The sequence below is a fragment of the Schistocerca nitens genome, chromosome 11, assembly GCF_023898315.1.
Source record: "Schistocerca nitens isolate TAMUIC-IGC-003100 chromosome 11, iqSchNite1.1, whole genome shotgun sequence".
Taxonomy (NCBI): Eukaryota; Metazoa; Arthropoda; class Insecta; order Orthoptera; family Acrididae; genus Schistocerca; species Schistocerca nitens.
Genome location: NC_064624.1, coordinates 137479521 through 137491796, shown reverse-complemented (window position 1 = coordinate 137491796; position 12276 = coordinate 137479521). Strand labels below are relative to the sequence as shown.

The 12276-nt window shown below is 49.5% G+C and overlaps 1 protein-coding gene across 1 annotated transcript in view; it reads right to left on the bottom strand.

Annotated features, from left to right (window-relative positions):
• Positions 1 to 12276, bottom strand: part of LOC126212887 (D-3-phosphoglycerate dehydrogenase) — a 94560-nt gene that overhangs the window by 35106 nt on the left and 47178 nt on the right. The window contains exon 2 of the mRNA XM_049940386.1: positions 5319 to 5476. Coding sequence (XP_049796343.1) covers positions 5319 to 5476 — 158 coding nt within the window. The remainder of the gene's footprint in view (positions 1 to 5318; positions 5477 to 12276) is intronic.

The window sequence follows — 12276 nt, the reverse complement described above, 5'->3', positions numbered from 1 at the left end:
ACAAGCAATGATCGCACGCACGGCACAGCGGACACACCAGGAACCGCGGTGTTGGCCGTCGAATGGCGCTAGCTGCGCAGCATTTGTGCACCGCCGCCGTCAGTGTCAGCCAGTTTGCCGTGGCATACGGAGCTCCATCGCAGTCTTGAACACTGGTAGCATGCCGCGACAGCGTGGACGTGAACCGTATGTGCAGTTGACGGACTTTGAGCGAGGGCGTATAGTGGGCATGCGGGAGGCCGGGTGGACGTACCGCCGAATTGCTCAACACGTGGGGCGTGAGGTCTCCACAGTACATCGATGTTGTCGCCAGTGGTCGGCGGAAGGTGCACGTGCCCGTCGACCTGGGACCGGACCGCAGCGACGCACGGATGCACGCCAAGACCGTAGGATCCTACGCAGTGCCGTAGGGGACCGCACCGCCACTTCCCAGCAAATTAGGGACACTGTTGCTCCTGGGGTATCGGCGAGGACCATTCGCAACCGTCTCCATGAAGCTGGGCTACGCTCCCGCACACCGTTAGGCCGTCTTCCGCTCACGCCCCAACATCGTGCAGCCCGCCTCCAGTGGTGTCGCGACAGGCGTGAATGGAGGGACGAATGGAGACGTGTCGTCTTCAGCGATGAGAGTCGCTTCTGCCTCGGTGCCAATGATGGTCGTATGCGTGTTTGGCGCCGTGCAGGTGAGCGCCACAATCAGGACTGCATACGACCGAGGCACACAGGGCCAACACTCGGCATCATGGTGTGGGGAGCGATCTCCTACACTGGCCGTACACCACTGGTGATCGTCGAGGGGACACTGAATAGTGCACGGTACATCCAAACCGTCATCGAACCCATCGTTCTACCATTCCTAGACCGGCAAGGGAACTTGCTGTTCCAACAGGACAATGCACGTCCGCATGTATCCCGTGCCACCCAACGTGCTCTAGAAGGTGTAAGTCAACTACCCTGGCCAGCAAGATCTCCGGATCTGTCCCCCATTGAGCATGTTTGGGACTGGATGAAGCGTCGTCTCACGCGGTCTGCACGTCCAGCACGAACGCTGGTCCAACTGAGGCGCCAGGTGGAAATGGCATGGCAAGCCGTTCCACAGGACTACATCCAGCATCTCTACGATCGTCTCCATGGGAGAATAGCAGCCTGCATTGCTGCGAAAGGTGGATATACACTGTACTAGTGCCGACATTGTGCATGCTCTGTTGCCTGTGTCTATGTGCCTGTGGTTCTGTCAGTGTGATCATGTGATGTATCTGACCCCAGGAATGTGTCAATAAAGTTTCCCCTTCCTGGGACAATGAATTCACGGTGTTCTTATTTCAATTTCCAGGAGTGTATGTTCTCAGTCGTTTAAAAATGACTGGGACCTGTAATTCTTTTTTGTAGCCGTTGGTGAAAACTCACAGTGTTTGCTGTGCCGACGAGTAATAGGCGGCCAGCGTAAGTTTCCAATTGAAAGACACTACAATACATATCACAAAGACGAGTGTAGTGTACTCAACAGTGAAGAACGGCAAGCAAAATTAAATGTCCTTGAGAAAATGGACGAGACACATCAACTCGATTTTACTGTACGTCAAAGTAAGTGATACTTCTTGAACTCTTAGTTTCTTGTGTTACATTTACGTCTGTTTTACTGTACGCTGTACAGTGTACTGTTTACAATTTTCCAGAATGACAACCACACTAAACCTTCACTGCGAGCAAGTTTTAAAATCGCATTAAGAGTTGCACAATGTGGGAAACCCTTTTCTGAAGGGGAGTTTGTGAAAGAGTGTCTGATTGATGCTGCAGAGCTTGTGTGTCCCACGAACGTTAGCAGGTTTCAAGAAATCAGTCTATCCAAACAGTGACAAGTGCTATGGCCGGCGATCTGCACAGGCAGCTATAAATAAGGCTAAATACTTTGTTGCTTTCTCTGTTGCGCTCGATGAAGCAACACATCTTACAGATACAGCCCAGGTTGTGATACACATACGAGGTGTCGATAACGCACTTTGTGTAACAGAGGAGCGACATCTGTGCGTAGAAACATGCACTACATGAACGCTGACGGCTGCGACGTGCACGCTGTGACACGGAAGTTGCACATGTGCAAGAGCACCGCACGCGTGCAGAATTTCTGGCCGGCCCTGTCCTAGAGGAAACTTATGGTTTATAGAAGCTTACCGCAGATCACTGTGCTGAGGACCAATGATGGATAATTCAAAACCTGTTTCCATTTTCTTGAGCTCAACACTTCACTGATTGCCGTGAGATGCTGGCTCAGTCTTTTTAGGCGGGTCCAGGGGCCGACGTGAAGAATAGTGGAAGTATAGTCAAGGTGCCCCCCCCCCCGCTAGCCACGCGGTCTAACGCGTTGCCGGTCCCCGATACGAATCCGCCCGGCAGATTAGTGTCAAGTAGAGATGGGCAAACCGGTTCATCCTTGGGAACTAGCTCACTGGTTACCGCTCTTTTTTGGGAACCGTTCATTTTTACTCGTTCACCGTTCATTCTACATCTACATCTACAAGGATACTCTGGAAATCACATTTAAGTGCCTGGCAGAGAGTTCATCGAACCACCTTCACAATTCTCTGGCACTTTTCAAACCATTCAGATATTATTTCTAAATCGCGTTGCAGTTCGTTTTGATCTTCTGATGACTTTATTAGTCGATAAACGACAACGTCACCTGCAAACAACCAAAGACGGCTGCTCAGATTGTCTCCCAAATCGTTTATAAAGGGTGTTACAAAAAGGTACGGCCAAACTTTCAGGAAACACTCTTCACACACAAATAAACAAAAGATGTTATGTGAACATGTGTCCGGAAACGCTTAATTTCCATGTTAGAGCTCATTTTAGTTTCGTCAGTATGTACTGTACTTCCTCGATTCACCGACAGTTGGCCCAATTGAAGGAAGGTCATGTTGACTTCGGTGCTTTTGTTGCCATGCGACTCATTGCTCTACAGTTTGGGCAGGCATTGTTGGTGATGTCTTGATTGGGACCCACGTTCTTCCACCTACGCTCAATGGAGCACGTTATCATGATTTCATACGGGATACTCTACCTGTGCTGCTAGAACATGTGCCTTTACAAGTACGACGCAACATGTGGTTCATGCAGGATGGAGCTCCTGCACATTTCAGTCGAAGTGTTCGTACGCTTCTCAACAACAGATTCGGTGACCGACGGATTGGTAGAGGCGGACCAATTCCGTGGCCTCCACGCTGTCCTGACCTCAACCCTCTTGACTTTCATTAATGGGGGCATTTGAAAGCTCTTGTCTACGCTACCCCAGTACCAAATGTAGAGACTCTTCGTGCTCGTATTGTGGACGGCTGTGATACAACACGCCATTCTCCAGGACTGCATCAGCGCATCAGGGATTCCGTGCGACGGAGGGTGGATGCATGTATCCTCGCTAACAGAGGACATTTTGAACATTTCCTGTAACAAAGTGTTTGAAGTCACGCTGGTACGTTCTGTTGCTGTGTGTTTCCATTCCATGATTAATGTGATTTGAAGAGAAGTAATAAAATGAGCTCTAACATGGAAAGTAAGCGTTTCCGGACACATGTCCACATAACATATTTTCTTGCTTTGTGTGTGAGGAATGTTTCCTGAAAGCTTGCACAGGATAGAGTAGCATTGGAGAGCTGCATCAAACCAGTCTCAAGACTGAAGACCACAACAACAACAACAACTGTCTGAAAGAAGAAAACGGAGATAGTTAACTCGAAAAGATATTAGCGACAATTGGAAAGAGCGCACAGGTCAATCTGGAGCGCTGTAGACGATGCAGGATGTGACGGTGACGTGACCGTCCACCGCTCACATGGGTCGCGGCGCTGAAGTGGCAGCCAATAGGGAATGAGGCATCAGCGCAGTAAGGTGGGCTGGGTCACAGCGGCGTGGCAAACAAAGGAGTCACGATGTCCTGTTACATTAATGTGGCGGACTGAATAACCATTAATTTCTTTTAATACTTAGCAAAGACCCCTTTCTTATACGCTGAAGAGCCAAAGAAACTGGTGCACCTGCCTTATATCGTGTAGGACCGCCGCGTGCCGGAATACGACGTGGCATGGGATCGACTAATGTCTGAAGTAGTGCTGGAGGGGATTGACACCACGAGCCCTGCAGGGTTGGGGTTCTTTGGGGAAGGAGACCAGTGGGGTCATCGGTCATTGGATTAGGGAAGGACGGGTAAGGAAGTCGGCCGTGCCCTTTCAAAGGAACCGTCCCGGCATTTGCCTGGAGCGATTTAGTCACTTGTTGTCTTATATAGGCGTTGTAGACCGCAGCGCAGTAGTCCGCCTGTTTACATATCTCTTGTATTTCAATACGCATGCCTATACCAGTTTCTTTGGCACTTCAGTGTACATATCACCTACGTAAATAGGGGTCTGACACAACAACCGTGTCCTCTCGAGGGGAGAGACCGTGCACAGAGACAGTTGATAGTGAGCTCTCACTTGAGCTTGGTCTAACAGGGAAATCGCGATCGTCAATGAATCGTTTAGTAACTGTCCAGAGAGGAGATGTAATCATTTGTGTAAAATATTCGAGGAGTGCGGCCGCAAATAAACAGGTATCAATAATTATTTTAACCAGAGTCGCAGTATGAGATTTTCACTCTGCAGCGCAGAGTGCGCTGAGGTGAAACTTCCTGGCAGATGAAAACTGTGTGCCGGACCGAGACTCGAACTCGGGACCTTTGCCTTTCGCGGGCAAGTGCTCTACCAACTGAGCTACCCAAGCACGACTCACCACCCGCCCTCACAGCTTTACTTCTGCCAGTACCTAGTCTCCTACCTTCCAAACTTAACAGAAGCTCTCCTGCGAACCTTGGAGAACCTGCCAGGAAGTTTCACATCAGCGCACACTCCGCTGCAGAGTGAAAATCTCATTCTGGAAACATCCCCCAGGCTGTGGCTAAGCCATGTCTCTGCAATATCCTTTCTTTCAGGACTGCTAGTTCTGCTAGGTTCGCAGGAGAGCTTTTGTGAAGTTTGGAAGGTAGGAGACGAGGTACTGGCAGAAGTAAAGTTGTGGAGACGGGGCGCGAGTCGTGCTTGGGTAGCTCAGTAGGTAGAGCACTTGTTCGCGAAAGGCAAAGGTGCCGAGTTCGAGTCTCGGTCCGGCACACAGTTTTAATCTGCCAGGAAGTTTCAGAGTCGCAGTGTTCGCGTGCAGAATGGGTGAGACAGACGAGAAGAATGCGGTGCAGCTAATGGTTGTAAAAGGGACCCATTGAGACAGGTCGGATCTGGAGGTTCATTGGACGGGGCAGAGCGGCGGCCGCAGCGATCCAGTGTGCTTACTTGAGGACGATGACGCCGCGGCGGGTGGCGGCGTCGACGTCGATGTTGTCGACGCCAGTGCCGGCCCTGGCCACGGCGCGCAGCGACGCGGCCGCGCCCGCAGCCACCACCTCCGCCGTCACCTTCGACTCGGAGCGCACCACCAGCGCGTCGTGCCTCTGAAAAAGTAAACACGGCCACATCACCGCCACGCCGACTTCACCGTAACAGCGACTTGTCGACATCACCACCGTATCAAAGTCAACGCAATCACATCACCGTGACACAAACATAATCATAACGACAAGCAGATCACCACCAGCGCGTCGTGCCTCTGAAAAAGTAAACACGGCCACATCACCGCCACGCCGACTTCACCGTGACAGCGGCACGTCGACATCACCACCGTATCCAAGTCAACGCAATCACATCACCGTGATATAAACATAATCATAACGACAAGCAGATCACCACCAGCGCGTCGTGCCTCTGAAAAAGTAAACACGGCCACATCACCGCCACGCCGACTTCACCGTAACAGCGACTTGTCGACGTCACCACCGTATCCAAGTCAACGCAATCACATCACCGTGATATAAACATAATCATAACGTCAAGCAGATCACCACTAGCACGTCGTGCCTCTGAAAAAGTTAACATGGCCACATCACCGCCACGCCGACTTCACTGTAACAGCGGCACGTCGACACCAACTCCGTATCCAAGTCAACGCAATCACATCACCGTGACATAAACATAATCATAACGACAAGCAGATCACCACCAGCGCGTCGTACCTATGGAAACGTAAAGACGGCCACGTCACCGCCACACCGACTTCACCGTGACAGTGGCACGTCGACATCACCACCATATCAAATGCAGTCACATCACCGTGACATAAACATAATCATAACGACAAGCAGATCACCACTAGCGCGTCGTGCCTCTGAAAAAGTAAACACGGCCACATCACCGCCACGCCGACTCTACTGTAACAGCGGCACTTCGACATCACCACCGTATCCAAGTCAACGCAATCACATCACCGTGACATAAACATAATCATAACGACAAGCAGATCACCACCAGCGCGTCGTGCCTCTGAAAAAGTAAACACGGCCACATCACCGCCACGCCGACTTCACCGTGACAGCGGCACGTCGACATCACCACCATATCAAAGTCAATGCAGTCACATCACCGTGATATAAACATAATCATAACGACAAGCAGATCACCACTAACGCGTCGTGCCTCTGGAAAAGTAAACATGGCCACATCACCGCCACGCCGACTTCACTGTAACAGTGGCACGTCGACATCACCACCATATCAAAGTCAACACAATCACATCATCGTGACACAAACATAATCATAACGACAAGCAGATCACCACCAGCGCGTCGTGCCTCTGAAAAAGTAAACACGGCCACATCACCGCCACGCCGACTTCACCGTGACAGCGGCACGTCGACATCACCACCGTATCCAAGTCAACACAATCACATCATCGTGATATAAACATAATCATAACGAGAAGCAGATCACCACCAGCATGTCATGCCTCTGGAAAAGTAAACACGGCCACATCACCACCACACTGAGTTCACCGTGACAGTGATACGTCGACATAACCACTGTATCAAAGTCAATGCAGTCACATCATTGTGACAAAAACATAATCATAACAACAAGCAGATCACCATCACACCAACAGCGCCATTACTAAAAGGTGAGGCAAACTTTAATGGTGTGAGAAATCACAATGGCGTCTGGTGTAGGGTCTCTGTAGGTGGGAGGGAGGGGGCAACTTACAGGTGTCGTGGTGACGGCATCGGCGATCTTGAGAGCCGCCATCTTGGATGTAGTCACTGTCTAGGTATGAGAATCATTATTGCTTGCAACTTTCGACCGTTTCCGAACCAGGGGTCCTTGCCTCAGATCGATATATTTATCCATCTCCATCGTTCTAGAAAGTTTGTAAAACATCACAGAAACAGATGTACAGTTGCCGTAGCCTATAATTTTGTCACTCTGTGTCGTCATCGGATGATATTTCTTGATATGGGTTCCTATTCAAAATATTACATACCCCCTCTACAAGTCCCAGAAATCCGCAACTGGAATTTCCGAACACCTAATGGGGCGTCCTGCACGGTTTGTAACCCCCAAGCCTCCGAATTTGATGGTGCAAACCTTTCTCATCATTGTGGGCTGGCATTTTTCATTTGGTGTTCACGATGCACGTTAGTGGTGTGTTTTGAACATATCTTGAATGCAAAAAATGTCTACTTTGTGAAGTGTGTTAGACATAGTAACCAGGCTGATTGAACATGAATGCTGCTGGAGGCTACAGAATTCTGACTGCACATTTCCCGAGCATGCACTGAGCGAGGTTCAGGAGTACCAGTCAGACAGCAAACAAAGAAATACTCAGCCCACAGCCGGCCGGAGTGGCCGAGCGGTTCTAGGCGCTTACTAAAAGCTGAACGTGCGACCTCGCGTCCGAGGGCTTCCTTGCCAGTTAGTTTGTGGACTGGGCTGACCTCTGCGGAGAGTTAGCAGTCTGAGACGGACGCCGACCTCTGGTGCGGCAGAGGGCGAACCAGTTGGCGCCGGCGGAAATTGGCAGAATGAGGCGAGCAGGCTGGACGCTGGTTCTCAGCAGCCGGCCGCTTGTCGACCGCTGTCGAGGTCACTGCACAGTCCTGGCTCGCAAGAGCTGAGCGCAGCCAGTGCGAAAATCAACTTATCTCTGAACAGAGACCGGAAAAAACGCTACCGTGATTTCAAAAAATGGTTCAAATGGCTCTGAGCACTATGGGACTTGACTTCTAAGGTCATCAGTCCCCTAGAACTTAGAACTACTTAAACCTAACTAACCTAAGGACATCACACACATCCATGCCCGAGGCAGGATTCGAACCTGCGACCGTAGCGGTCGCGCGGTTCCAGACTGTAGCGCCTTTAACCGCTTGGCCACCACGGCCGGCTACCGTGATTTCGAGCACCTGTACATCTGCAGGGTGGGCAGGATGTAACTACGCCGGTGTCAAATGCCATGAAACAATATTCGTTACCTTTTTTGTAACGAATATTGTGTTTCACGACATTTTAATTATTACGTAATGGAATTTTCGTACTATTACTATTTTTATATATTTGACTCCGTAGTCTTAACGTAAGCTTACGTAAATCACGAACGTTGTACTTCCCACGCCAGATGGTGGGTACTATGTTTTTTTAAAAAACTGTGTTATACCTCATTTCATGTTATTCATATATTATTCTTTTTCCTTTTTTTTTCCCTTTTACTTATCCTGCACTCTGACAACTTATCATCGATCTGTTTTATGTTTTGTAAGTTGTTTTTTTGAGAAAACAATACGCCAGTGTATTTTAGATGTTTCCTTCCCTCTTCGTCTGCTATGTTTTTTACGTACAATTTAAAATTTGAATTACTTCGTGAGTTACAAATGCACAGGAGGTATTTTGTGTTAATACCTTGCAAAACCAGTAATATTAAGTCTTCACGTGACACATGTCACATAGAGGGCGTTCCAAGCCCTGTCCCACCGACGTCTGCTGTACAGGAGCATGTAAACAGCGGCCTCGGTGTATGTGATCGCTCTAAGCTTGTGGTTATAGCTTGATACCAGTGCCTACCAATTTTAATTGTATATTAAAGGTATGTTCCTACCAACTGTTATGTTCATACGCAGGTGTAGTTGTGATTTTCGGTTTTATACTCTCTGATCGTTATGTGAAAATTTGTAACTTCTAGCATTGAGTTCAGCCTGGAACCGAGCGACCGCTACGGTCGCAGGTTCGAATCCTGCCTCGGGCATGGATGTGTGTGATGTCCTTAGGTTAGTTAGGTTTAAGTAGTTCTAAGTTCTAGGGGACTGATGACCTCAGATGTTAAGTCCCATAGTGCTCAGAGCCATTTGAACCATTTTTTTTTTTTTCTAGCATTAAGGATGGTCACTAAGTGACCGAAGATCGAGTTTGCTGACAATAAAACACCAATATATGGCCAATGCTGATTTTCCTTCCAATTCGATTCGCATTAAGCCATCGCGCCCAATCACTTTGCAGCAGAGGATCAAATAGGTAAAAAGACAAGATCTAGTAGAAATGCTTGGATAACACAAGTGATATTGAATGTAACTGATGAAACGAGAAAATATAAAAATGTGGCAAGTCAAGGAGGCTAAAGGAAATTCAGAAGTTTGAAATAATCAAACTGACCGGAAAAATGTAAGGGCTTAAAAGAGTATTTCATCAGCGGAAAGGCAGATACCGTCAATACAAAAATCAAAGAGGCATTTGGAGGAAAGAGAAGCAACTGCTTGAAACTCAACTCAGATTGGGTTGGCTCTGAGCACTAAGGGACTTAACATCTATGGTCATCAGTCCCCTAGAACTTAGAACTACTTAAACCTAGCTAAGCTAAGGACATCACACACATCCCTGCCCGAGGCAGGATTCGAACCTGCGACCGTAGCGGTCGCTCGGCTCCAGACTGTAGCGCCCAGAATCGCACGGCCACTCCGGCCGGCAACTCAGATTGAAAACCAGTCCTAAGCAAAGAGGGAAAGCTGAAAGCTAGAAGGAATATATAGATGGTCTACACAAGAAAAATCTAGTTGAAAGCAATATTATGGAAATGGAAGAGGACGTAGATGAAGATAAGATGGTAGATATGATACTGCGAGAAAAATTTGACAGCGCTCTGAAAGATCAAAGTCGAAACAAGGCCCTGGTAGTAGATGATATTCCGTCAAAACTACTGCCGGCCGCGGTGGTCTCGCGGTTCTAGGCGCGCAGTCCGGAACCGTGACTGCTACGGTCGCAGGTTCGAAACCTGCCTCGGGCATGGGTATGTGTGATGTCCTTAGGTTAGTTAGGTTTAAGTAGTTCTACGTTCTAGGGGACTTATGACCTAAGATGTTGAGTCCCATAGTGCTCAGAGCCATTTGAACCATTTGAATCAAAACTACTCTAGCCTTGGGAGAGCCGACCATCACAAAATTCTTCCATCTAGTGTGCAAGAACTGTAAGACAGGCTAAACACCCTTAAACTTCAAGAAGAATATAATAATGCCAATTCCAAAGAAAGCACATGCTGACAGGTGTGAAAATTACCGAAGTATCAGTTCAATAAGTAGTGGCTGCAAAATACTGACACGAATTTTTTACAGAAGAATGGAAGAACTGAAAGAAGCCGACCTCGGGGAAGATCAGTTTGGATTCCGTAGAAATGTAGGAACACGTGAGGCGATACTGACCCTATGACTCAACTTAGAAGATACACTCCTGGAAATGGAAAAAAGAACACATTGACACCGGTGTGTCAGACCCACCATACTTGCTCCGGACACTGCGAGAGGGATGTACAAGCAATGATCACACGCACGGCACAGCGGACACACCAGGAACCGCGGTGTTGGCCGTCGAATGGCGCTAGCTGCGCAGCATTTGTGCACCGCCGCCGTCAGTGTCAGCCAGTTTGCCGTGGCATACGGAGCTCCATCGCAGTCTTTAACACTGGTAGCATGCCGCGACAGCGTGGACGTGAACCGTATGTGCAGTTGACGGACTTTGAGCGAGGGCGTATAGTGGGCATGCGGGAGACCGGGTGGACGTACCGCCCAATTGCTCAACACGTGGGGCGTGAGGTCTCCACAGTACATCGATGTTGTCGCCAGTGGTCGGCGGAAGGTGCACGTGCCCGTCGACCTGGGACCGGACCGCAGCGACGCACGGATGCACGCCAAGACCGTAGGATCCTACGCAGTGCCGTAGGGGACCGCACCGCCACTTCCCAGCAAATTAGGGACACTGTTGCTCCTGGGGTATCGGCGAGGACCATTCGCAACCGTCTCCATGAAGCTGGGCTACGGTCCCGCACACCGTTAGGCCGTCTTGCGCTCACGCCCCAACATCGTGCAGCCCGCCTCCAGTGGTGTCGCGACAGGCGTGAATGGGGGACGAATGGAGACGTGTCGTCTTCAGCGATGAGAGTCACTTCTGCCTTGGTGCCAATGATGGTCGTATGCGTGTTTGGCGCCGTGCAGGTGAGCGCCACAATCAGGACTGCATACGACCGAGGCACACAGGGCCAACACCCGGCATCATGGTGTGGGGAGCGATCTCCTACACTGGCCGTACACCACTGGTGATCGTCGAGGGGACACTGAATAGTGCACGGTACATCCAAACCGTCATCGAACCCATCGTTCTACCATTCCTAGACCGGCAAGGGAACTTGCTGTTCCAACAGGACAATGCACGTCCGCATGTATCCAATGCCACCCAACGTGCTCTAGAAGGTGTAAGTCAACTACCCTGGCCAGCAAGATCTCCGGATCTGTCCCCCATTGAGCATGTTTGGGACTGGATGAAGCGTCGTCTCACGCGGTCTGCACGTCCAGCACGAACGCTGGTCCAACTGAGGCGCCAGGTGGAAATGGCATGGCAAGCCGTTCCACAGGACTACATCCAGCATCTCTACGATCGTCTCCATGGGAGAATAGCAGCCTGCATTGCTGCGAAAGGTGGGATATACACTGTACTAGTGCCGACATTGTGCATGCTCTGTTGCCTGTGTCTATGTGCCTGTGGTTCTGTCAGTGTGATCATGTGATGTATCTGACCCCAGGAATGTGTCAATAAAGTTTCCCCTTCCTGGGACAATGAATTCACGGTGTTCTTATTTCTATTTCCAGGAGTGTAGATTAAGGAAAGCAACTCCACGTTTGTAGCTTGTGTAGACTTGGAGAAAACTTTTGACGGTGGAATACAGTTTTAAATACTGAAAGTGACAGCAGTAAAATACAGAGAGCAAAAGGCTCATACAGAAAGCAAGCGGCAGTTATAAGAGTCGAGGGGCACGAAAGGGAAGGAGTGGTTGAGAAGGGAGTGAGACAGGCTTGTAGCCTACCCCAAATGTTATTCAATCTGTATATTGAAC